This window comes from Schistocerca serialis, chromosome 5 (assembly GCF_023864345.2).
Source record: "Schistocerca serialis cubense isolate TAMUIC-IGC-003099 chromosome 5, iqSchSeri2.2, whole genome shotgun sequence".
NCBI lineage: Eukaryota > Metazoa > Arthropoda > Insecta > Orthoptera > Acrididae > Schistocerca > Schistocerca serialis.
Window position 1 is genome coordinate 398714513 of NC_064642.1, and position 27150 is coordinate 398741662.

General features: G+C 40.0%; 1 protein-coding gene across 1 annotated transcript in view; it reads left to right on the forward strand.

The window, feature by feature from the left end:
- LOC126481476 (DDB1- and CUL4-associated factor 13) overlaps positions 1–20709 on the forward strand; it is a 56129-nt gene extending 35420 nt beyond the window's left edge. The window contains exons 4-9 of the mRNA XM_050105254.1: positions 202–370; positions 447–594; positions 5481–5634; positions 12477–12623; positions 20249–20412; positions 20569–20709. Of these exons, the coding sequence (XP_049961211.1) occupies positions 202–370; positions 447–594; positions 5481–5634; positions 12477–12623; positions 20249–20412; positions 20569–20656 (870 nt within the window). The 3' untranslated portion in view covers positions 20657–20709. The remainder of the gene's footprint in view (positions 1–201; positions 371–446; positions 595–5480; positions 5635–12476; positions 12624–20248; positions 20413–20568) is intronic.
- The last annotated feature ends 6441 nt before the right edge of the window (positions 20710–27150 follow it).

Consider the following 27150-nt stretch of genomic DNA (forward strand, 5'->3'; position numbering starts at 1 on the left):
TCCCACTGAACAGAGATTATGTTGAAAAACAGAATTTTGTAGCCAAAAGAGTGTGGAATAATATGGTGTATTGGAATCCTAAGTGAAACCAACCTGCTTTCAGAAAAAAGTTGTTGCATTACTTATTGAACACCTCTCATACATGACTTTTTATATGTTGCATTGCTGAGATGTGAAAAACAATGTATTTGTATTTTTCAGACTGTACTTATGGGAGTGAGCCATAATTACAGAAAAGATGTCTTTGCTACTTGTGGTGAACTGTGCCAGATTTGGGAACATTCTCGCAATGAGCCCATTCATTCGTATCAGTGGGGAGTTGACAGCTTACATACCATTGCATTTAATCCTGTAGAAAGTGACTTGTTAGGTAAGTTATTTTTTATACATAAACTAAGTACTATTCTGATGCCTGACATGTTCATGAACAGTGGAAATGATTGCAGTGACGTGTGCAAGTGATAGAAGTATCATTTTGTATGATACACGTGATACTGGACCAATGCGAAAACTTGTTATGACCTTACGTACAAATCAAATTAGTTGGAACCCGATGGAGCCATTTGTTTTTACTACAGCAAATGAGGATTACAAGTGAGTGCACTGTTCGTACCTAACAAAGTAATTCTATCGTTGCTGTTTCTTTTCATACTAATGAAATAAATGAAAAACAGAAGCATATAAGAAAACATAAATGTTTTCATCTTGTTTTGTTTGTAAGTCCAATCCTGTGATATAATTATGTGCTTTACTATTGTTGTTTCACTTTAAGGGTTTTACTTAGCTGTTTTTCATTATAATTAATGTTTATTTTATGTAATCATCTTCTGTATACATAGCAGCAGTTATTATGTTGACCACATGAAATTAGATTTTGAATAATTCCTGTGAAAACTAGTGTTGGAATGGTCCACCCAATTTTGTTTTATCTTAAATACATATAAACCACTGAGTTAATGATATCCAGGTTTATAAAAGGGTGTTTATTAATTAGTTATACAAAAGTAACCGTCATTGGGAGAACGGCAAATAGCTTACTGATACAGGGTGACAATTACTGAACTATAGGAAAAAAAACATAAATTAGTTACAAACTACAGCATGCATACACTTTATTCAACATGTAAACGTCACTTCAGATATTGTGACTTAGATTATGACATGTTCAATATGCCTGCCATCATTGGTGATGATGTGGCGCAGACGAATAGCAAAATTTTGCAAGACCCACTGATGGGCTGGAACGTTGATGCTGTCGATGGCCTCCTGAATGGCTGTTTTCATCTCAGCAATGGTTTTGAGGTTGTTGCTGTACACCTTGCCTTTAGTATAGTCTCACAAAAAGGAGTTGCATGTATTCAGATCTGGAGAATGTGGCGGTCAATCGAGGCGCATGCCATTGGCCTCAAGGGTTTCCCAGACCCAGAATGTGGTCCTCAAAGTGTTCCTCTAGGACATCAAACACACTCATGCTTTGATGGAGTCAAGCTCAGTCTTGCACAAATCACATCTTGTCAAACTCAGGGTCACTTTGGATAATAGGGATGAAATCATCTTCCAAAACAATCACGTACCATTCGGCAGTCACCGTGCCGTCCAGGAATATCGAACTGATTATTCCATGGCTGGACATTGCACAACACACAGTCACCCGTTGAGACTGAAGAGATTTCTTGACCGCAAAATACGGATTATCAGTCCCCCACATGTGCCAATTTTGCTTATTGATGAACCCATCCAAATGCAAGAGGGCTCCGTTGCCAAACCAAAACACATTCACATCAAAGTCCTGTTCATCTATTCTGTGGATGATAGTGTTGGCAAAACACAACTGCTGCTCCATGATCCTGGGGCTTAATGGCTGATGAGTTTGAATTTTGTATGGGAAGAGATGCAGATCTTTAACAACAATTTGTTGCAGTTTCTCCCGGTTGATTCTCACCTGTTACGCAGCTCGTTTGATTGATTTCCCGGGGCTGGTTTGAAACACAGTGCATGTCTTCTCGATGTTTTCAGGCGCTCTCACCCATTTTGGACAATCGACATTGCTAACATCTACATCTACATTTACATCTATGTGATTACTCTGCTATTCACAATAAAGTGCCTGGCAGGGGGTTCAGTGGACCACCTTCAAGCTGTCTCTCTACTTTTCCACTCTTGAATGGCATGCAGGAAAAACAAGCACTTTAATTTTTCTGTCGAGCCCTAATTTCTCGTATTTTATCATGGTGATAATTTCTCCCTATGTAGGTAGGTGCCAACAGAATGTTTTTGGAATTGGAGGAGAAAATTGGTGATTGAAATTTCATGAGAAGATCCTGTCACAACGAAAAACACCTTTGTTTTTATGATTGCCACTCCAATTCATGTATCATGTCAGTGGCACTATATTCCTTATTTTGTGATAATACAAAAAGACCTGCACTTCTTTGAACTTTTTTGATGTCATCCATCAGTCCCACCTGAAGCTGATCCCACACCACACAGCAATACTCCAGAATAGGGCAGACAAGCGTGGTGCAAGCAGTCTCTTTAGTAGACCTATTGCACCTTTTAAGTGTTCTACCAATGAATCACAGTCTTTGTTTTCTCTCCCCACAACACTATATGTGTGATCATTCTAATTTAGGTTATTTGTAATTGTAATCCCTAAGTATTAAGTTGAATTTACAGCCTTCAGGTTTGAATGACTTATCGTGTATTTGAAATTTAGCGGATATCTTTTAGTACTCGTGAATAACTTCACATTTTACTTTATTCAGGGTCAATTGCCAATTTTTGCAGCATACAGATATCGCATCTAAATCATTTTGCAATTCATTTTGGTCATCTTATAACTTGACAAGATGGTAAATGGCAGCATCATCTGCAGACAATCCAAGGGGGCTACTCAGATTGTCTCCTATGTCGTTAATATCGATCAGGAACAATAGAGGGCCTATAACACTTCCTTGGGGAATGTCAGATATTACTTCTGTTTTTCTCGATGACTTTGTGACCCTTCTGACGGGACATCACGAATCGTCGCACAACTGAAGCGATATTCCATAGGCACGCAGTTTGGTTAGAAGACACAGTCATCATGAACACAACCCATCCTCTCAAACTTGCAAATCAAATTCTTGATTGTGAGCACACTTGGACCAGTTGTCTTCAGCTTGAACTCGGTCTCAAACTTCCTTTGAGCCTCAGTTGGGCTGTTATTGATTGTATAGTAGGCCTTCACAAGTGCTAGATGCTCAGGCGTGCTGTACCATGACATTTTCACATGCAAATGGCTGACAACAAGGCATGTACACATGCGCATAATAATTTCCATCATGCCCCATGGCCAACTGTGCAGTTTGAACATTCTAAAGCAATAGTTCAATAATTGTCACCCTCTTTGTTTGATACAACACTGAATGCAGTTTATCTTCCAAGTTTTATTTACAAATGTTCTGTGTGGCTGCCTTTTGTAACATGACAAATGTCACATCTGTAATAAGTTTCTTGCCAAATCCTAAGAAGCAAGTACAATGGCAACTACTTGTGTTATCCATTGTCACAGTTTGTCGATGTTTGCTGGCAGCACAGGAACAGACACACTGTTTTTAATGGAACACCATACATAGAAATCTATTGGAGTTAAATCAGGTGATTGTGGTGTCCTGGCACGTCCCTATGGAGATATGTGACAACTACACAATGATGATGTGGTGGCATGTCACCTTGTTGGAAAATAAATTCTGTGCCTAAACTTGTTGTTATTGAGGCATTAGATAATGTTCAAGAATGTCCAGGTACGATATGCCAGTTACAGTTGACTTGGCAAAAAAGAAAGGACCGTAAACCTTGTTTCAACTTCCAGTGCAAAAAGCAATCTTAGGTGAGTCCCATACATGTTCGATTATGTGACGTGGCTTCTCGTCACTCCATATCTGAACATTATACTGATTTACTTTACTGCAGGTATGGAAGGCGCCATCAACACTGAAAACCGTTAAGAAAATTGTCTTCACTCTGCATTTTCATAAACATTTCTACATAAATCTCAGCTCATTTTTCTTTGACACTTTCTCTTAAAACTTGCGACAGTTGCAGTTTGTAAGGTTTGAATGACCGGCATTTCTGTAATACACTCCACATTGTAACACTAGGCATATTCAATTCTAAGCTGGCATGTCTCTTTGATTTACCCAGACTATGAGTGTTAAGACTGCCAAATTTTTTCAATTTCTGCATCAAAAGCTGCTGGATGACCCTGTCCCGGCATCCTATGTGATATACAGCCAGTTTTGGTGAAACGATTACCAATTAATAACAGTTTATCTTTGAGGTGTTGGTGTGTGTGTGTGATATTTAGTCTTGAATTGTGTCTGAACTGTAGTAGCATATTTGAATTCATGAAACCATAAACAACACTGCACATGCTCTGCACCATTGTATGACTCCATGGCAACTGTTGGAATAACTCATTTGCGCATGCTACTAGCAGGAACCTTAGTAACTAAGTATTAGGTGTGAGTAAAACTTAAACATTGTAAAACTTAATCATTATTGTATCAAATATTTCTGTAAGTTATTTACTCTTTTCACAATTAAAGGTTGCTTTTATGTAACTAATTTTTAATTTGGTGAAACGATTACCAATTAATAACAGTTTATCTTTGAGGTGTTGGTGTGTGTGTGTGATATTTAGTCTTGAATTGTGTCTGAACTGTAGTAGCATATTTGGATTCATGAAACCATAAACAACACTGCACATGCTCTGCACCATTGTATGACTCCATGGCAACTGTTGGAATAACTCATTTGCGCATGCTACTAGCAGGAACCTTAGTAACTAAGTATTAGGTGTGAGTAAAACTTAAACATTGTAAAACTTAATCATTATTGTATCAAATATTTCTGTAAGTTATTTACTCTTTTCACAATTAAAGGTTGCTTTTATGTAACTAATTTTTAAACACCCTGTAATTAGCAAGAACTTGGCATACAGGGTCTGCTTCTGAAATCAAAATCACAATCTTCAAAATAAATTTTATTTGTTCATTAATTCTCTGGAATTCACTTAGAAGTATTATTACAGCTATATTCGTACCTCCCATGACAGTTGTTATGTTAAGGATTTCTTGTGTTGAGGAATGACAGATTATCCCTCAGGAACTCAAAAACAATCTTACTGACTTGATACACAAGTGCAGTGCAGTGTTGATTATGACAGTGTTCACCATATCTGGGAACAAACATTTTGGTTGTTTTGCAGCCTCACCGTCAGAAACAACATAAGAAAGTTCAGGTGTGTTAAGCTATATTTGGATGTACATACTCCTGTGTATGACGTCAGAAAGGATCAAAAACCTATTGTTACATATTACACTCACATTTTCCCTCCATTCCATAGTGGCTTAGGCTAGTGTCTGTGTGTGATAATATTTACAGCTATTTTCATTGTATAGTAATTGTTGAGATTAATTAAAAATGGTCTTTTACAGCCTCTACAGTTTTGACATGAGAAAGTTAAATGCACCATTTCAAGTTCATTGTGACCACACATCAGCTGTGATCACAGTCGACTATTCTCCTACAGGAAAGGAGTTTGTTAGCGGAAGCTATGACAAATCAATAAGAATTTTTGAAGCTGCAAAGGTATGTTTCATGTTTGTGTGTGTGTGTGTGTGGGGGGGGGGGGGGCATGTGCATGCATACATGTGTGTGTGACTTCATAACATATTTTAGGCTGGTGATTTTATATACAGCTAAAATGGGGAATTTCATATTGCAAATACAGGAAAAGTTGTTGTAAGTACTTAAGTCCTAGAAAATTGTAAGATATTAATAATACATTTTAAGAAATTATGATAAGTTGTGGAAATATTTATAAATTTTTGTGCTATAGGTACAAAGAGAGTTCAGCTTTGTTTACCTAATCCAATCACCCCAATTCTGGTTTTCCAAGTCACTGTAGACAAACAACTGTGTCATTGAAACAAGACCAATTGTTTAAAAACAAAATAAGAGCATAAGGTTGTGGCAGTCTTATGGCTTCGTAGGAAACCACTGCAATCTGTCACCAAAATATTGATTACAAAGCTAAACTTATTTGGGGTAAGAGGAAATGCCTACCTATGGCCAGAAAATGCCTTGAGACCCTTCCATATGGATTAGCAACCCATACGATGAGAGTGGGTCAACAGCCCAGTCTCATGCCCACTGACTAAAAACAGCAGTAAACACAGCATGATGGAAAGACAAGCAATAGAGCAATTACTCAAGGGCTAAGTCAGTTACAGCAAATGCAGACCTGATCATTTGGATTCTGGATACTAAGAAATCACTGAAAAGAACTGAGGGTTCCCGAAGCTTCTCAAACCCCACAAAACAACATTAATTGGCACCCTCAGTATTGAGACTTTATCAAAACTGGAAACTCAGAATACTGATGGATACCTGCAGCCTATTCGGAATTTTTATACTTCATCATATGCAAAAGAAAACTTGTGGTTAAACACATAAACAGTAATTTACATATATTGGCATCTGCATATACATACTACGGTCCAGTGGTAGATGGTAAATTTCACATTGCCTCCATGAGTCTCTTTTTCACAGTTAAATGTGTTAACAAGACCTATACGTTGGTGAACACACATGCTCCAGCAAACAATGAACCTGACAAAAGCAGTTCTGATCACAGCTTGAACGAACACTGTAGAAGATGTCTGGACACCATGTTAACATCCTATTTGCAGGTTTTAATACACAAATTGGTAGAAAATGGAAAAACAGCCTCACCGTCAGAAATTTCTCACCACGCAAGAAGACAAATGCTAATTGACAGTGCTTAATAAAGGTATACCCTTTAGCTAATGTCCACACATTTTAAGAAACTTCCACAGAAAGTGACCACATGGAAATTACTTATCACTTACATGAACACCAAATTGACTGTGTAGCGATCATTATAAAATTCTTTCTGGAAATCAAACATTTGCTAGTATACAAGGGTTATCAAAGGTTCATATCATCATTTCTTGCAACTGAAAGTCTGCTTCAGACCTAACCAGAAAAACTGTCACAAACCTAGAATATTACACATTAACCCAGAATACTTAAAAGAAATACATTTGAATTTATACAGTCACTGCACACAAATATGAGATACACTTTTTGGGCCCATTCAAGGATCAGCAAGGAAACTTGGTATACCTCCACTAGACATAAGCATTTGTTGATCTTAGAATACTGTAGAGCCTTGGAAGTCTGCATCCAAGCATAGAAAAATTGGAATAGCCACAAAATTCCACATAATTGACAGGACTTCATAGAAATAGGAAGAAAACATCCAAAACAATTGGTTAAATTAAAAGCAATACCATTTCAATAGAGTGGATGAAGTTTGTGACGATGTCAGAACGACAAAAATTTCTGCGTGACTTTTACGGAAGAACAAACACATTAGAAATTGCCCAGAATTTGTTTCCATTGCACAGAGGGAACACTTGAGGATGAACACACAAGCTAACTGTGACATATATGTGAAACTACACAGCTGTGACTCTGCTACAGAAAAATTATAACATCACAGATCGATGCCGAACCAAGACCCAGCTTCACAGGCATACTATGCATATATCTTAAAAACAATAACACACTGGAGGAAGAATTGCTGAGACTCTCAAGATCAAAGGAAAACTCATGATTGACAGACTACATGTCATCATTATGAGTAAATGGGGGAACAAAGTTATACATACTGATTTTAAAACTGCTTGGATTTACTGTCTCACAAAAAAAGGCAACACTAGGCACGAGGTATTTATTTTCTGCCAGTCACTCACAAAGTACTCCTCCCATGGTATTCTTAACTGATTAGAGCAACAGATGAAGAGGAAGGTAGTTGGATGTCAGGTGGAATTTTGATCTAGCTGATCTTTTCAAGTACAGATCTGAAACCTCAAGATATACGATACCGTGAGTGAATTTCCACAATGGTCACATTTATAGATTTCAAAAAAGGCTCTGACTTGATTGACCAACCATCATCTTCAATGTATCACATTAATATGGTGTTGGATAACAAAAGTACCACTTTATGTGACGGACTTTAAGAAACAACAAAGTAGGAAAAGATAGATTTCTACTTACCATAAAGATGGCATATTAAGTTGCAGACAGGCAGAATTAAGACACTTACACAAAGCTTTTGGCCACAGCCTTCATCAGTAAAACACCCCCCCCCCCTCCACACACACACCATTGATACACACAAGGAAGCACACCTCACACACACACGACCGCCAACTCTAGCAGCTCGGGTCAGAATGCATCCATCATATGGGATGGCAACAGCAATCTGGAGGGGGCGGGGAAGGGGAAGGGATAGTAGTGCACAGGTAGGGGGAGAGAGAACTGCTGTCTGGCAGAGTCTGCAGTGAGTAGAATGCCTACAGATACAGTGTCAGGAGGTTGTGGGGCAGGGAGATGATGAGAAAAGGAGCGAGAAAGGAGAGGAGAGGGGAAAGATGGGCGGATTGGAGGTGTGAGGGCAAATGACATGGGAAATCTGTTTGTGCACTAGGTCTGGGGGATAGTGCCTGTCTGTGAAGACCTTGGTGAGGCCTCAGCATACTGGACAAGGGAGTTCTTTTTACTGCAGACACACTGTCCTCGGGTGGCCAGGCTGTATGGGAGGGACTTTTTGATGTGTGCTATCGAAATGCAGGTACTGTGGTGTTTGTTGAGTTTAATGTGGACAGAGATGTGGGTGGAGCCATAAGAGAGGAGGAGGAGGAGGAGGTGGTCATCAAGGAAGGTGGCATGCTGGGTTGACAAGGAGCAGGTGAAGTGGATGGGAGAGAAGGTGTTGAGGTCATGAAGTTATGAAGATAGGGTGTCTTGGTCCTGAGTCCAGATCATGAAGATATCATCAATGAACCTGAACCATACTAGAGGTTTGGCAGTTTGGGAGGCTAGGAAGATCTCCCCTAGATGGCCCATAAACAGGTTGGCATAAGGGGGTACAATGCGGGTGCCCATAGCTGTGCCACAGATTTGGTTCTAGACATTCCCTTGAAAACAGAAGTAGTCATGGGTTAGGATAAAGTTAGTACAGTGTATGAGGAATGAGGTAGTGGGTTTGGAATCTGAAGGACATTGCAAAAGATAGAGTTCAGTAGTGGTAAGACCATTGGTATGGGGCTTGTTGCTGTATAGGGAGGTGGCATCAACAATGATGAGTAGGGATCCAGGAGGTAAAGGGGTGGGGATGGTGGAGAGTTAATGAAGGAAGTGGTTGGTATTTTTGACGCGGGAGACTAGATTACGGGCAGTTTGATGGGGGTTTTGGTCAATGCGGGCCCAAATTCTTTCAATAACAAGCCACAATGGGGCATTCAGGATTGTTGGGTTCATGGATTTTGAGGGACATGTAGGTAGGTTTCCAGGTTTCATATGTGTGAGTAGGGAAATGGAGTCAGGGGAAAGGTTCTGAAAAGGGCCTACGACTCTAAGGAGGGATTGGAGATTGTGGTGGACTTCTTGGATGGGATAACTCTGGATGAGTTTATAGGTGGAGGAATCAGATAGATCCTTCTGCGATTCACTACAACAGTGGTGGAATTTTTGTCTGCAGGTAGAATGATTAGGTCAGGATTTGTTTTGAGTTTGTGTATGGTTATTGTCTCCTCTGCATAAAGACAGTTGTTCAGAGGAACGGACCTGGGGAAGGATGGTGAGGCTAAGTTTGAGGTAAGGAATTCCAGCGGGTGGTTAGGTGGAACCAGGGAGGATCACAGACGGTGGTATGAAATAGAAGAGGCTGGGTTCAGTGTTGGAGTTAGGTTGGTTTTGGTTGGAGAGATTGGTGGCAAAGAAATGCTTCCATTGCAGGGATCGGAAGAAGGAGAGTAGATTTTCGACAATTCCAGCATGATTAAATTTCAGTGTAGGTCTTAAGGTGCGGCCTTGGGATAGGACTGAAACTTGTATGGAGTTGATGATTTTGGTGGAAAGGTTAACAACAGTGTTATGGGAATGTTTCAGTTCTGGATTTGGTGGAGTGTTGATAGGGAGTTTTGGGGGATGTGGCAAGTTGAAAAGGTCAGCTAGGCAGGGTTTTATTGCTATGAGAGGTGTACAAGGAGGAACACTGTGGGTAAGATAGGGATTGGATAGTGGTGCCCTGAGGCAGCAGTAGGATGTCAGCAAGTTGGATAACTTATGGAGGTGTTGTCTGGAATGCTCCTCCAGCTGCTGGAAGAAACACAATCTCTTGATCTTTTGAAACAAAAATGGGTGTAAAGCAAAGGTAATGGATTACTTCCACTCATTTTCAATTTGTTACTGTATCCAGTTATCAGAACTTGACAGAAAGAAGTACCTGGAATAAATATGAGGACAAAAAGTAAATGAAACAATATCAGAAATTTCATCTTTGCTGATGACCTGGTAATAATTACTAGGACCACTACATGGCGTAGAACAGCTTCATTAAACCTCACTCAAAACTGATGTCCACATCTCTTATGAGAAAAACAATATGTGAACTCAAAATGCTCAGTACTGATATCAGTAATGATGTGATATGCCAACATCAGGTTCAAAACATCAGTTACCTTCAAATGGGGTGATTTCAGATTGTTTTGAGGTTATTTTCATTGTAACTTGGATAGGATTGTTACGTTACATTGTGTGTAACAAATGTAGTGGGGTATATGTTTAATGAACAAAATAGCCTAAAATGAGAATATCAAACAATGGAAACTCCAGGTAGGAATATCAACAAAATTGTTGCTAAAAACAGAAAATTTATGCCAGAAAGATAACTAGTGTTAGAAGGAACCCTATGGATTTGGGTGATTTTGGACAGCTGTCTTTTTTAAAATCTCTGTCTGAAGTAGCAAATTATGTGGTGGGAAATTTGGACATAAATTAGCATTTTTTTTTAAATTCTCTGTTCCTCCTTTTTCATTTTAGTGACTTTTAACACATTTTAAGGATGTCCATCATTACAAGTAAGTGTTAAGGATTGAGGTAGTAAAATTTATATATTAAAGGCCAATTCTTATTTGCTAATAAATTAAATTGCGAATTTTTAAAGTTCTAAATTAAAGTATAAAAATTGGGACAAAACGAAGAAATTTTACTAAAAGACCAAAATCATTTTTCTCACTCAGCATTCAAAATTAAATTGCAAACACATCAAACATTGACCATGAAGTTAGATGGCCTAAGAGTCTAAAGCACATCTTCTCAAAAAATAAATATCCCTCTCTTCTCAGAGGGTGTAGGAAGTACTCACAAAGTTTGTTCATTTTGCATTGTGTCTTCATTGGGGACATTAGGAAACCAAATATGTTTCTACTGTTATTGTGTGGGCACATCTATTTTCAGATCCAACAAATGGGTTTCGTGTGCTTTGTATTTAACTCTTGTCACAGTTCTAATGCCATAAACTGCACTATAACATTGACACTCACCCGTATGATTTCAGTTGACGTCATATTGCAAGCAGTGGAACTACATAAAGTTTGTGGCATCCTGTGTGAATGGTAGCTCATGGTGGCACTACTGAAAGCCAAAAATTGTGGCATCACATTAATTATGTCTGTGAACCCAACTTTAGTGTGGGATGATGTGTAACTTACGTCCTGAAGTCCCTGTGTTCTAATCTAGAATACTGAAATAACAAATGACTGTTATAACACATGTATGTTCATCATAACAGTCTTAAATAGAGAGTGTGTTCTGAAACATGTGGAAACAACTTCTCTGTAACAGTGGTCTAGATATTACCAATCATGAACAGGATGGCTGGCCCAACAATATGTATTTCAAATCTCTCAGTTTTTCCACTTCATTGGTAGGTGCATTGTCCTAAAGAAACATGAATTTCCCCACTTTTGCAATCTAGACCTTCACTTGTGTGTTTGTTCATTCATTTGCTGAGTCAGTGTAAGTGAAAAGAAAACTGCCAGATAATTATTACTTGCATTTCATGTCTGAAATTGTAGGTTATCCATAAAGTAAGCATACTCCATTTCGCTAACATAAACCAAGAACAACTAAAAATTAAGAGCAAAGTTAAGGGAGCAGATGGTTTATTTCATAATGTCATAAACAGAAGTGAGATGGTGCGGCACTGGACAGGTATGCCATACGATCTACTGCTGTGCTGTGCTTGTAACTCTCAAACAGGCACCAGCTCTAGAATCTTGGTGAATGTGTCTTCTCCTGAGACTGAGAAGAATGTATAATGAGTTTGATTTTATAAGTAATCTGGAGGTTACATAATGGACTAATTTGTGATTGAAGGTGATGTCTCATTAACCATAAACTAAGAGGGCAAAGTGTAAAGTTTTAACTGTGACTTTATCCTGTGTGGCAATTGAGAATGGTTCTGTAAATAAAATTCTGTATTCAATATTTTTATTTTTTTAATGGTAACATTCTGTATGTCAAATAAACATGCTTGTACAATTTTTCTTCAGGGGCATTCAAGAGACATCTACCACACAAAACGAATGCAAAGACTGACATCAGTTGCTTGGTCTCTTGATAACAAATACATTCTAAGCGGCTCAGATGAAATGAATATTCGAATATGGAAAGCACGGGCATCTGAAAAACTGGGAGTGGTAAGCTTTGTAGCACTATATTGATATTACAGTACATACATTTTTGTTGCTAAGGCCTCATTTTATATAAGTAGTAAGTAAGGTAAACATTAAAATATTTTGAATTTCTCTCCATTTTCACTTCCATTATTTGATTTTAACTTCTTGGCATCCGTTCATCCATCCATCCCCCCTCAGAGCATACACACGCCTCATCGTTCTTGTTGTAGGGGGTCTGTGATGGTCTAGCAGGTAGAGCACTAGACCCCACCTGTGAAGGTCCCAGGTTCAGTCTCAGATAGAGACAGTGATTTATCTTTGTTCTAGTCCCTTCAGGACAGTTCCAGCTCCACTCAATCTGCTATTAAATGAGTACTGGGGACCTCTCTGTGAGGGGGAGGGGGGAGGGGGGGGGGAGAAGGCAGCCTAGGTGATGGGTCCACCATTCTCCCCTCCTAGTGCCATGGCGAAGAAAGGCCGCCCTATACTTACAGTCAGGCCAATAGCCCAGTCAGGATTTGCACCACAGACTTTACCTTGATTCTTGTTGTTAGCTACAGTGGAGGCCAGATTTCCACCTAAATTAGCTTCTGTTGTCTTGTAGAAATTTAAAATATGGTGTTTGGTGATATGTATGCCAGGAGTACCATACATTAGGAGTCGCTTCCACTGGGATATGAAGCCATGCATAAAAGATAATGCCCAGTTCAGAAGCTATTCGTATTAACTTTGTTCTGTCAGAGACGTAAGTGAGGGGTTTGCCTTGGTGGGACAGTTGCATTTTATTGTACTTGACAATTAGCCATATCTCCTAGGCTATGGAGGAATGGCAGTTTGTGATCCCTGCAGGCCTGTGTCACTGATGTGACAGCTGTCTCCTTTCCGCAGAATTCCATGTCTGTGGGGGTTGGTCCTAAACTTTCAATTATCAGCTCAAAAAAATAGAGTTATGTAATTAATTTTTTGTTTCTCTGCAGCTAGATGTTTGCAGTCCTGCTACACACTGAAATGCTCATGACCCAGCAACATAACGCACTGCAAAACAAAATCCCACAGCCCTTTGGTAAAGTACAAATGGGCAGTGCCATTTTGTTTTAGCCACTCTAGCGGTGTGCTATGGGACTCTGTCGTGGGGATTTCATTGTGTACCGAGACTGAATACATGCTTGAAAACAAACAGAAAATTAATTATGTACCTTTATTTTTCCGAGCTGATAGTAAATACCTCCTTCCGATACCTAGCACAGTGATATTTTCTTCCTCTGCTGTTGAAGCAGTGGAAATGTCTTTTGAATATTTTTGGTCACTTTATCGTCTGGATATATTTCTTGTAGTGCTTGTGGGGCCATAAGAGACAGGGAGCACATGAGAAATGTTTTACTCTTATTACACCAGCTTGAATGTGTTCAGGATCTTATATACTTAAAGCTCTGTGGTATAAACAATGAATTTATTAGGAAGGAGGATCATGAAGACATTGTCATGGAAAACAAGTAAACAGCTGAATTGTTCTCTTACTTTGAACATTCATAGTGCCATGTATCTAAAATATTGTGCACTAAGTGTTCACTCAGAATTTTGAATTTGTCAGATCCAAAGTAATTTTGAGTCTCTTAAGATGCTTCATTCTCAATATGAGCCACAGCTGTATCTAAAAGGCATCCCATCACTCATCTCCCAAAAGGTCTCATCAAGCTTAAAACTTCCAGTGACCAGCTTAATTTCCTAAGGTGCACCATAACTAACAGTTTTAAACCAGATGGTTTGGCAGATCCATAGCTCATGTATTCATAACCAAGACAGGATTATATAAAGTCTGTAAAACTGGACCAGATGGGCTTTATGTTTTATCGCTATGATAAAACATGTTAAAATATTCAACATTTTTATGGACTGTGCTTTCAGGATCCTAATATGATGTGGAATCTATAAATTTAAAATCAAATGTGAGACCCAGAAACATTAATAACCCGAAAAATTAAAACATTGTACTTCATCCCCAATCTAACAAAATTAATTCACCACACGAAAAGCTAAAAAGGGCACAAGACAGGATTCCTCACTGTGGACATTGTATTGTCAATTGCAATAACTAAGACAGCCACACTTTACATTATGAGCTGAGGGACAGTCTTCTCTAGTTCAAAGTGGTCAGATAGATATCTTTAAATGGATCTAAATAAGTTAAACACGAAGTGCTGAGAGAAAGGTGTGTATAAACATGTGTAACATTCTTCGAAGCCTTGTGTGTCGATATCATGCCTCTGAATAGTTTAGAAGGTCTGCTCACTGTCATGGGGAAAATGCCGAGTAGCCTGTTGTATATTAATCTCCAGAAAGTGCTATTGGCATTTTGAGGTTGATGCAAGCCACTAGTGACCATTCAGTCTTGAGAGTAGTCCAGGAGTACTGATTCTGGGAACGCTGTGATACTATTTGGGCATGTAATGGCATTCCTAGGCTTCAGTTGGGAGCTCCTTACATGGTTCAAGGTGGACATGATGCACCATGAAAGTTTCAGTGGCCACTGGGGCCTTTGAAACCATCCCCATACTAAGTTTTCATGCTGAGGCTAGTGAGCTGCAACTTCACTTCAGAAGACATCTCCTCATGGTGCAACAGGCCTACAAAACAAAGTCCATGCCAAACACATTTGCATACCATATCATTCTTTGATCACACTGGTTTTTTTGTCATCAACAACAAGAAGCAATGAGGCCCTGTGGGAATCACACAAAGGATTTCCATTTGGAGATGGGTGTGGCTGATATTATAGTTTTATCTCTTTTTTTTAACATTTTAGATAGGTATCACAGTTTTAAAGTTATGTTCACTGCTGGTTCCAAAAAGGGGGACTTCCTTGTCTGTTCACTAGTGTCCCTCAACCATGTCTTAGGATTCATCTTCCCCATGAATATACTGTATTTACCACACAGCTCCATATGATCCTTAAGGCTCTTGAGCAGATAAGAGGTCTTCAGGGCCAAAATTTCTCATCTGCTATGATTCCCTTGATTCCCTAAGTGCCCTACAATCATTGCAACACATGTGCCCAGCAGAGAAGGTGGTCCATCTAATACATGACCAATTGTACTTCAACAGCAGAAGAGGCAGGTATCATTCTCTGGGCCATGTGGGAATTTGGGGAAATTAACAAGTGAACCAAACCACCAAGGAAGGCTGCAGGGAACACGGGATCAGTGTGCCATTTGCCTGCAGGCTGTCAGTTCACTGTTGCTTCAGTTATCCATGCAATTGGTGGCAGCAGGATGGGGGGGGGGGGGGGGGGGGAGAAGGGGGTGATTGCCAGTGAGGTACAATAAGCTGCAGTTGGTGAAGTCAGCTATCTGGTTATGGCATTCCTCATGTCAGTCACGCAGAAGAGATGCAGTGAGCCTGACATGCATCTGAATTGGGCACTATTCCCTAATACATGGATTCATACTGTGGAAAGAGGATCCCCCAGTCCGTTATGCCTGTGGCGTGCAACTCACTGTACATAACATTTTAATGGAATGCATTTTATATTGCGATGAGAAGGTGGAAATGAATTTTGGTGATGAGCTGCCCTCTATTTTAGCTTTTGACAAGATAAGACTGGTGAAGGTTCTAAAGTTTTGTGAAGTGTCTGGCCTCCAGCATAAGCATTTAGGCTGGAGATTTTAGTGTGTTGCCGAGTTCGTGGCTCATCCTTGTTATTCCAGCAATCAGCCAGCCACAGCTATCTGCAGTATTACTTTTTCCTGCAAGGTTTCAATCTGACAACATGTATGATTATTGTAGGGGCATGTGTGCGTGTGCATATGCGTGCCTGTTTGTTTGCATTTTTATCTTATAGCTGTAGTTTTTAATAACATTGCACCCTTTATCCACACTTTTCTCATAAAATTTTGGTACAGACACGAAAGACCTTGCTACCACACACTCATACCAAAATACCATGAGTATTACATCTGTGCTTTGAGAAATTGCCCTGTCACTCAGGTATAAGTAAAATGGTTGATTTGGATTTATAATAACCCAAGTAGTAAAGGCAACCACTCCCTGTGTATTTGATGCGTTGAGCAGTTGGTATACACCAGAGCACAGTATAGTGAGTGGCAGTTGGTTCTCATCACTCACTGTCCAAGTGGTTTATGGCATCACTCACTTTCAGCAGGCAAGCACTTGCCCAGTGTGAGCAGACAGACACATGGCCTCTTCCATGCAGCGAAGGAAAGATGGTGGTCGGCCATGCCACAACCCAATGCAAGGCCTACAGAAGAGCATCGAGCCTGTGCACGCTGCAATGGGGACTTTGTGCATCTTTGTGCTATTCTTGTGGCTATACTAGCCACACAGTTTGCCTTATAATTAGGTGAGGTAGTGTCAAACATCTTGATCAACTACTGTCAGGCTGTGACAAGTGTATGTACCTTCTGTCACATGCACCAAAGCCGAGTTAACTCTACATGGATAGGGCATGTGCTTGTGGTGCTGTAGTGTACATGATTGGAAACATAGCTGAATTTTCAGACAGTGTTCTTTTCAGTCCTAACTAATACAAAACACAAACAATGGAAAATCCAGTTTGAAATATTAACAATATTATGAAAAGGAGATATTCCTACTCACTGTAAAGATGACACATTGAGTTGCAAACAGGCATGATGAAAGGCTGTTGCATACAAACTTTTGGCCACACCTCTGGTGCACTTGCTTGTGTGAATGTGTGCGCAATTCAAAGAAAGCTTTGGCACAAAGTTTATATGTAGCAGTCTTTTCATTATGCCTGTCTGTAACTCAGTGTGTCACCTTTATATTAAGTAGCAGTCTATTCATTTCATTAGGTTGTTAATACAAAACAAACACATGTGTGGCTACATTTTCTTAGTGCTTCAGCCTGATAGGCTAGGATTTCTTTACTTCTCCCTATAAGGAGTTACAATGTGCTGTTGTGGATCTTATTGCGACCAAATGATGTCATTTGTGCTATGGACAATGCAGAATCTGGTTGCTACATGTAGAGGAGGTATTGTGTTCTTCACCACTTGTGGAACCTACGTCCCAGTTGGGCCTCCCAGCTACCCACTCTGTTATACCAGAAAGCTGGATCTTTGACTGCTAGTTGTGGTACCTGAGCAATGTGTTCTGTTACTTTCTGCCCTATTTCATGAGGACGGATCTAGACACTTCAATTTTGGATTACAGTAACAACTGAGTACCTCCCACCTTTCTCAGGAATCCTCCTAATGAGCTACCTATTAAAACAGTTGGCAAACACTAAATTGATGACACAATTGTAAAAACTTTGTTGTTTTTTGCCATTGTCAGTTTTCAGCCTTTTGTTCATCATCTAATACACTGCAGTGCCAAAGAAACTGGTGGTGGTGGTGGTGGTGGTGGTGGTTAGTGTTTAACGTCCCGTTGACAACAAGGTCATTAGAGATGGAGCGCAAGCTCGGGTTAGGGAAGAATTGGGAAGGAAATCGGCCGTGCCCTTTCAAAGGAACCATCCCAGCATTTGCCTGAAACGATTTAGGGAAATCATGGAAAACCTAAATCAGGATGGCTGGAGACGGGATTGAACCGTCGTCCTCCCGAATGCGAGTCCAGTGTGCTAACCACTGCGCCACCTCGCTCAAACTGGTATAGGCATGCGTATTCAAATACAGAGACATGTAAACATGCAGAATGCAGTGCTGTGGTCAGCAGCACCTATATAAGATAACTAGTGGCGCAGTTGTTAGATTGGTTACTGCTGCTACAATGGCAGGTTATCAAGATTTAAGTGAATTTGAATGTGGTGTTATATTCGGTGCATGAGCAATGGGTCACAGCATCTCCTGGGTAGTGATGAAGTGGGGAGTTTCCCATATGACCATTTCACGAGTGTTCCGTGAATATCAGGAATTCGGTAATACATCAAATCTCTGACATTGCTGTGGCTGGGAAAAGATCCTGCAAGAACAGGACCAACAATGACTGAAGAGAATTATTCAGTGTGACAGAAGTGCAGCCCTTCCGCAGATTACTGTAGATTTCTATGTTGGGCCATCAACAAGTGCCAGCGTGCAAACCATTCAACAAAACATCATTAATATGGGCTTTCGGAGCTGAAGGCCCACTTGTGTACTCTTGATGACTGCATGACACAAAGCTTTACACCTTGCCCGGGCCCTTCAACGCCAACATTGTACTGTTGATGACTGGAAACGTGTTGCCTGGTTGGACAAGTCTCGTTTCGAATTGTATCGAGTGGATGTGCGTGTACGGGTATGGAGACAACCTCATCAACCCATGGACCCTGCATGTCAGCAGGGGACTGTTCAAGGTGAGGAGGCCCTGTATAATGGTGTGGGGTGTGTGCAGTTGGAGTGATCTGGGTCTCCTGACATATATAGATACGACTCTGACAGGTGACACATATGTAAGCATCCTGTCTGATCACCTGTATCCATTCATGTCCATTGTGCATTCCAATGGACTTGCGTTTTTAGCAGGACAATGTTACACCCCTCATGTCCAGAATTGCTATAGAATGGCTCCAGGAACACACTTCTGAGTTTAAACACTTCCCCTGGCCACCAGACTCCCCTGACATGAACATTATTGAACAAAGCTGGGATGCCTTGGAATGTCTGTTCAGAAGAGATCTCCACCCTCTTGTACTTTTACGGATTTATGAACAGCTCTGCAGGATTCACAGTGTCAGTTCGGTCCAGCACTACTTCAGACATTTGTCAAGACCATACCATGTCGTGTTGTGGCACTTCTGCGTGCTCGCAGGCGCCCTACACGATATTTGGCAGGTGTACCAGTTTCTTTGGCTCTTCAGTGTAGCTGCATTGCATTTACAGCTCTTTAATGTTTCAAGTGTCCTGCAATGAAAAACAATTTAGAATGGAGAAATATTGTAAATGGAATGAAAATCAAGGGTAAAGTTAAAAAACAACAGGATAACTGCATGGCTCGTCTACATGCGGTGAAAGTGTCCAAATTATTTATTAAAACCTGCATTATATTGTGTAGTGTAAAATGTGGCATTGATACACTTTCACTCTATTCTGTGCATTTGGACTCTTACCAACTTGATGTCACGGGAACACTTTGTGTTTTAATGTGTACTGATTGCACACGGAGACACTACATAGCAAAGATATACTTTGTTCGCATTAGGCATCACATACAGGTTAAAACAGGTGACAATCTTTAATAATAACAAATGTATAATGCTAAGGGTAACAAAAACAAAATGAATTTGAGAGATGTTAGCATGATATTACTATCACGTACTGATATAAACTGTAAGTAATATATTAATCTATGCCTCTGCCTAAACAGAGTGGCCTTGGTATTTGCATTGTATTATGAACTGTGCTTATTACCTAATTATTTTTGGTTGTTTTTGTGTAGATGTTAAATATTCAATATTATTAAAGTTATTTATGTGGAAAACGTCTTCATTATGTGTAGGTCTTTAAGGATGATCTGATCCTGCAGGCTTTGATGCACATGTTGTTTTGCTTATACCTATCTCAACAAATGTGCTGTAATTTGTGAGAATCTCAAAATTAGAGCATTTCACTGTAGCCTCTGTGGAAGGTAACATTATTCCATGCATGCTTATTGAGACAATTATAACTATCTTCTTCATTTACCGATAGCTTCGACCTCGAGAAAAAGCAGCTTTCAACTACAATGAATCGCTCAAAGCAAAATTTGCAGCACACCCACATATCCGTCGCATAGCACATCACAGACAAGTACCAAAGCACATTTATAATGCTCAGAAGGAACATCGTATCATCAAAGAGAAACAAAAGAAAAAGTGAGTTTTATATCACATCATTCTAAGGTTTTCATGTTTAATTTATTTATGTTGAATGTCTGGAGAATTAGTTACCAATCAGTAGCTCTTCCTTAGCTCTGTGTTATCACCACTTCATTGTAGTTATGGTCTTAAAATGCTGCTTCTGTTTTTCAGGGAAGCCCGCAGACGAGCACACTCCAAACCTGGATCTGTTCCATTCATTTCCGAAAAGAAAAAGCATATTGTCAAAGAACAAGAATAATTTACATTTTTGTATACTACATGTCAGAATAAAACTTCTTTTGTTGAAGGTAATGACTTTATTCTTGTAAATAACCTGGCATCTTTCTTGTTACTGGATTTTGTTTGCCTTAAATGTTTTTAGTGTGAGTGATGATTAATATTTTCAAGATTGTGCAGGATCTGCAGAAATCCAAGTTTGAAATGTGTTTATGCACATTTTATTTGCAAGAGCCTTGTACTAAATACTGTGGAGAAGTGTAACTATGCAGATCAACTGAAAGTGTGGTCATTCACAGGCAGTTATTTCAATATCAATCACATGATAAATCTTATGAACTTGCAGTCTCTATTAATTTTTCTTAAAATGTTTTGGTCTGTGTTAAGTATGAATACCAGTTAAAAAGCTGAGTAAGCATCCCGTGTCCTATGGCTCAGTGGTTGCAACATGCAGTTTCACATTCGGGACAGCAATGGCTCTAACCCAGCTGGACAACAAGTCAAATTGATCTTGGATGACAGACACAGGTATGCCATTCCATGCTGCTTCACTCTTTGCTACAGTTCATAAATTGTAGCAGCTGGTGGAGTGGTAGCATGCCAGATTCTCGGCAACCTATGGCCAGATAATTTTAGTATGTTAGAAAATGTGTTGTCCAGGGCAACAGTCATACACTTCTGCATTGAAGTATGTCAAGACAGGTTGGGAAACAAGTGGACTTTTATTATCTTGTTGAAAGGTAACACCATGGAAACCTCAAAGATATGGTATGCCCACCAGACTTAACGCATCAAAATTGAAAATGTTGCTGTCCAAATTACCATGTATACAAATCAGAGATGATAGTGTTGTGTGCCCAATAGCACCCTATACTGTTCAAAAAGATTTCAGGCTTGAAGCCGGTCGTCGTAAACTTCATTGCACGATATTTCGGCTGGACAACCAGGAATATTTTGAACAGTCTGACGGTGTCGCCATGGGCAGCCCTCTGTCTCCTCTGGTGGCTAACCTTTTTATGGAGGATTTTGAGGAGAGAGCACTTGAATCAGTGGTTTGTAAACCAACTGTTTTTTTAGAGATATGTCAATGTACTTTCATAGTGTGGCCCCACAGAGAAGAAAAGTTAATGGAGTTTTTTCATAATCTAAACTCCATCCATGAGAATATTCGATTTACTATGGAACTAGAGAAAGATGGTTGCCTTCCATTCCTGGATTATTTGGTTAAATGGAAGAGTGACAGCTCGGTGGGACATTCTGTTTATCATAAGCCCACTCACACTGACTTGTACTTGCATTCTTCAAGTTGCCATCACCCATCCCAAACCTTGATTGTACTTAAAACCCTTGTGCACAGGGTGCATATGGTGTTGGAAGCAGAGAATTTGCCTAAGGAACTTCCACATTTAAGGACGGTGTTCAGAGACAATGGATACTTGACCCGACAAATTAAGAGGGCCTTCTCAAATAGTGCCAGAACTGGGAAGTGTATAAAAAAGAGAACGCGCCAGCCAAGTCCCTAGCTTTTCTTCCCTTCATTGGAAATATCTCCTTCAAAAAAGTGAACATTCTTAATAATTTTCATGTGAAAATGGTTTTTTGTCCACTTTCTAAGATTTCGGATTTGCTGGGATTGGTGAAGGATGATTTGTTACTGCAGAAGATGGGAGTCAACAAAATACCATGTCAATGTGGTAGAGCCTATATAGAACAGACAACGCGTACAGTGAAAGAGCATTGTACAGAACATCAACGTTGCACTCGCATACTGCAACTCAGTAAGTCTGCAGTTGCAGAACATTGTATTTCCAATGGACATTCAATCGAGTATGACAAAACTTTGATTTTGGCCACAGTAACAACTTTTTGGGACTCCATTATCAAAAAATCCGTTGAAATACACATCGCGGGAAATCTGATGAACCGTGACAGTGGTTACCAATTGAATAACGCGTGGAATCCCGTCATCTCCAAAATTTGCTTGAGATGAAGATACCAGAATACTTCGATAGGTGCGGCCCGCGACAATACTGATGGCAGCTGAGTCTTGCAGTTCCACCAGTGAGCGCACTGTCGCTGGGCGGTGTGGTCCTTCTGTCACCGTGACTGCAACGCATGCGTGGCAGTACCATCAGTGCACTATATAAGACAGAGTGGAGAACATCTTCGTCAGTCCTCATTCAGCTCACCTGAAGATAGCTAGCAGTTGTCCAGATGAAATATCATGCAATGAAGTTTACGACGACCGGCTGCAGGCCCGAAATCTTTTTGAACAGTTGATTCGCTGGGAAAATTTCAAATTTTACAGCACCCTATACTGTCATGTAAGGTGCTGCACCTGTTGGATGACAGTCAATACAGTCCAGCAACCTTTGTTCTCTAGGGACTCCACACATGGATGCACCCCCATCATGTTGTGTACAGAGCCTAGACTCATCCAAAAAGAGTATGTGGTGCCACCTCTTTGTTCAGTGATGTCATTGAGTGGACTGCTGTCAGCACATGGAAACTGCAAAATTTAGTATCGAATTAACATTGCTGGTGCTGTCCATCTCACTCCAGAAACCCTGAATGACTGGAATGTGCATAAATCAAGTTTCAGTTGCTTATCCATATGAGGGCGATTTGGTAAGTCTAGTAAAAAAGTAAGAAAAATTTCTGTGTCATAAACAAATAAACAACTCACCTTACTTCTCACCGAGCAGGGTGGCGCAGTGGGTAGTACACTGGACTTGCATTTGGGAGGAAGACAGTTCAATCCCTCGTCCGGCCATCCTTGATTTCCCGAAAATCGCTTTGGGCAAATGCTGGGATGGTTCCTTTGAAAGGACATGGCTGACTTCCTTCCCCATCCTTCACTAATCTGATGAGACCGACGACCTTGCAGTTTGGTCTCCACCCCCAAATCCACCCAACCCAACCCCACCTTACTTCTCAACAATCTCTCTCGAGGCATATATGTTTGGTCCAGTTATCCTCCAGCTTTTTCTTCCCATTGAAAAAACAGGTTTTGTCAGTCTCTGTAAAATACTTGTTGACTGCAAATGTCATGTCCTCATTTGATGAAAATTTCTTCCCAACCAAAGTTTCAAGTTAGGGAACAGGAAGAAGTTCCTTGGGCTAAGTCTATGAATAGAATGGATGAGGGTTCAATTCAAAACCCACTTCATACACTTTTGCATTGATGCTGATGTGTGGAATGCTGCACTATTCTGGTAAAAGAGCACTTTTTTGTGTGCTAACCTTAGTCTTTTTTAGCTAATGCAAGGTTCAAATGATCCAACAATTGAGGCATAGTAGGGTCCAGTCATGGTTCTGCCTTTTTTCGAGTAAGATGTGAGCATTATTCCTTGGGAATCCCAAAAAACAGTGGCCACCACATATCAGTTGACAAAAAGGGCCTTTGACGTCTATCTACATCTACATGGTTACTCTGCAATTCACACTTAAGTGCCTGGCAGAGGGTTCATCGAACCATTTTCATACTACTTCTCTACCATTCCACTCTCGAATGGCACGTGGGAAAAAGGAACACCTAAATCTTTCCGTTCGAGCTCTGATTTCTCTTATTTTATTATGATGAGCATTTCTCCCTACATAGGTGGGTGTCAACAAAATATTTTCACATTCGGAAGAGAAAGTTGGTGATTGAAATTTAGTAAATAGATCTCGCTGCAATGAAAACCGCCTTTGTTTCAGTGACTGCCACCCCAACTCGCGTATCATATCAGTGACACTCTCACCCATATTGCGCAATAACACGAAACGAGCTGCCCTTCTTTGCATTTTTTTCGATGTCCTCCGTCGAATTATTTGTAGCAACTACGCTTCTCCAGACTGTGGAAGTTGGAATACTCGTATGCATCACTAATCATATAATGAGGTTCCGTACTCGGTTATTTAAGATACTGTTGTTCTTCTCAATGAATAAAATCTTCTCCATATTCAAACCACGGCATTTCGAATAAAATCCTCGAAACTTCGACAGCTGTTTTAGTCATAGTTTTTAGGAATAGGACTCAAGAGCGCGCTTCCATTGTAACGTCTTACTTGCTTTTTTTCTCTGATCTCTAATTCATTTTCTTCCTCTCATAGTATTCCTGCTCCATACTTGTTTCATTTAAATCTTCTCTAATATTAAGTGTAACTTTGTTCCACTCCTGCTTCTAGTTACCTCCGTTCGCAATGCAACCCAGCCTACTGGTTAACTCATCACAGACTCGTCTACTACAAAAAGCACGCTCGTATTTATCGAAAACTCGCATTGTGTGGACAGGACAAAGAATGTACGCTTCCGAAAGAATTTTTTCTCCAAAAGATATGGTACGCTTCCAATCACAACTGTACTAAGGTGATCGTGCACCCCTGCCAGAACTGCCAAAGCTGAACCCACCACTCGCCCTCCCACCCCCATTTGCATACTAATTTTCTCTTATTCTTTTGCACATAGATTTACCCAATTTTGTAAATAGGTTTATTAAAATGAAGCATAATTAAAAAATATTACTTAAATTATATTGATGAGAAACATTGTACACAGTAATTCTGTAATTGTATCGTTGTAAAATACATTGTAAAAGTACATTTTCATCTACATGCCTTCTCTGCAAGTCACACTTACGTGCCTGGCAGAGGATTCATTGAACACTTTCTCATTATTATCTCTTGTTCCAACCCCGAACAATGTGCGGAAAAAACGAACACCTATATCTTTCCGTGCGAGCTCTGTGTTCCATTATTTTATTATGATAATTGTTTCTCCCTTTGTAGATCGGCGTCAACAAAATGTTTTTGCGTTCCGAGGAGGAAGTTGGTGATTGAAATTTCATAAATAGATCTCGCCGCAAAGAAAATGTTCAAATGTGTTTGAAATCTTATGGGACTTAACTGCTAAGGCCATCAGTCCCTAAGCTTACACACTACTTAACCTAAATTATACTAAGGACAAACACACACCCATGCCCAAGGGAGGACTCGAACCTCTGCCGGGACCCGCCACAAAGACAACCGCCTTTGTTTCAGTGACTGCCACCCCAACCCGCGTACCATATCAGTGACACTCTCACACTTATTGCACAATAACATGAAACGAGCTGCTCTTCTTTGCACTTTTTCGATGTCCTCTGTCAATCCTACCTGGTAAGGATCTATACTGTGCAGCAATATTCCAGCGGAGGATGGACAAGTGTAATGTAGGCTGTCTCTTTCGTGGGTTTGTCGCATCTTCTAAGTGTTCTGCCAACAAAGTGCAGTCTTTGTTTTGCCTTCCCCACAATATTATCTATGTGGTCTTTCCACTTTTAAGTTGCTCGTGATTGTAATTCCTAGGTATTTCGTCGAATTGACAGCCCTTAGGCTTGTGCGATATATCATATACCCAAAATTTATTAGATTTCTTTTAGTACCCTTGTGGATGACCTCGCACTTTTCTTTGTTTAGTGCCAATTGCCACTTTTTGCACCATACAGAAATTCTCTCTAGATCATTTTGTAATTGATCGTCTGATGATTTTCCTAGATGGTTTATACAGTGTCATCTGCAAACAACCTAAGGGGGCTGCTCAGATCATCACCTAGATCATTTATGTAAATCAGGAACAGCAGTGGGCCTATGACACTATCTTGCGGAACACCAGATATCAGATCTGTACTACTCGCTGATTTACCATCTGTCACTACGAACTGTGACATCTCTGAGAGGAAATCACGAATCCAGTCACACAACTGAGACGATACTCCATATGCACACAATTTTATTAATAGTTGCTTCTGAGGAACAGTGTCAAAAGCCTTCTGGAAATCTAGGAATATGGAATCGATCTGAGATCCCTTGTCGACAGCACTCATTACTTCATGGGAAGTAAGAGCTAACTGTATTGCACAAGAACTATATTTTCTGAATCTGGTTATGTATCGATAAGTCATTTTCTTCAAGGTCATTCATAATGTTCAAGTGCAATATATGCTCCAAAATCCTACTGCAAATTGAGGTCTGTAATCCAATGGGTTACTCCTATTTCCTTCCTTGTATATTGGTGTGACTTGTGCTACTTTCCAGTCTTTAGGAAGAGACCTTTTGTTAAGTGAGCTGTTGTATATGATTGCTAAGAAAGGTGCTATTGTGTCTTCTTACTCTGAAAGGAACCTGATTGGTATACCATCTGGACCAGAAGACTTGCCTTTCTTAAATGATCTGGGTTATTTCGCAACACCTAAGATATCTACTTTTACGTCACTCGTGCTAACAGCTGTTCTGGTTTCGAATTCCGGAATATTTACTACATCTTCTTTTGTGAAGGAGTTATGGAAAACTGTATTTAGTAACTCCGCTTTAGTGGCACCATCATCGGTAACATTTCCATCACTATCGCGCAGTGATGGTATTGATTGTTTTTTTGCCACTGGTGTACTTTACACACGACCATAATCTCTTTGGGTTTTCAACCATATTTTGAGATAATGTTTCATTGTGTAAGCTATTAAAATCATCTCTCATTGACATCCACACTAAATTTTA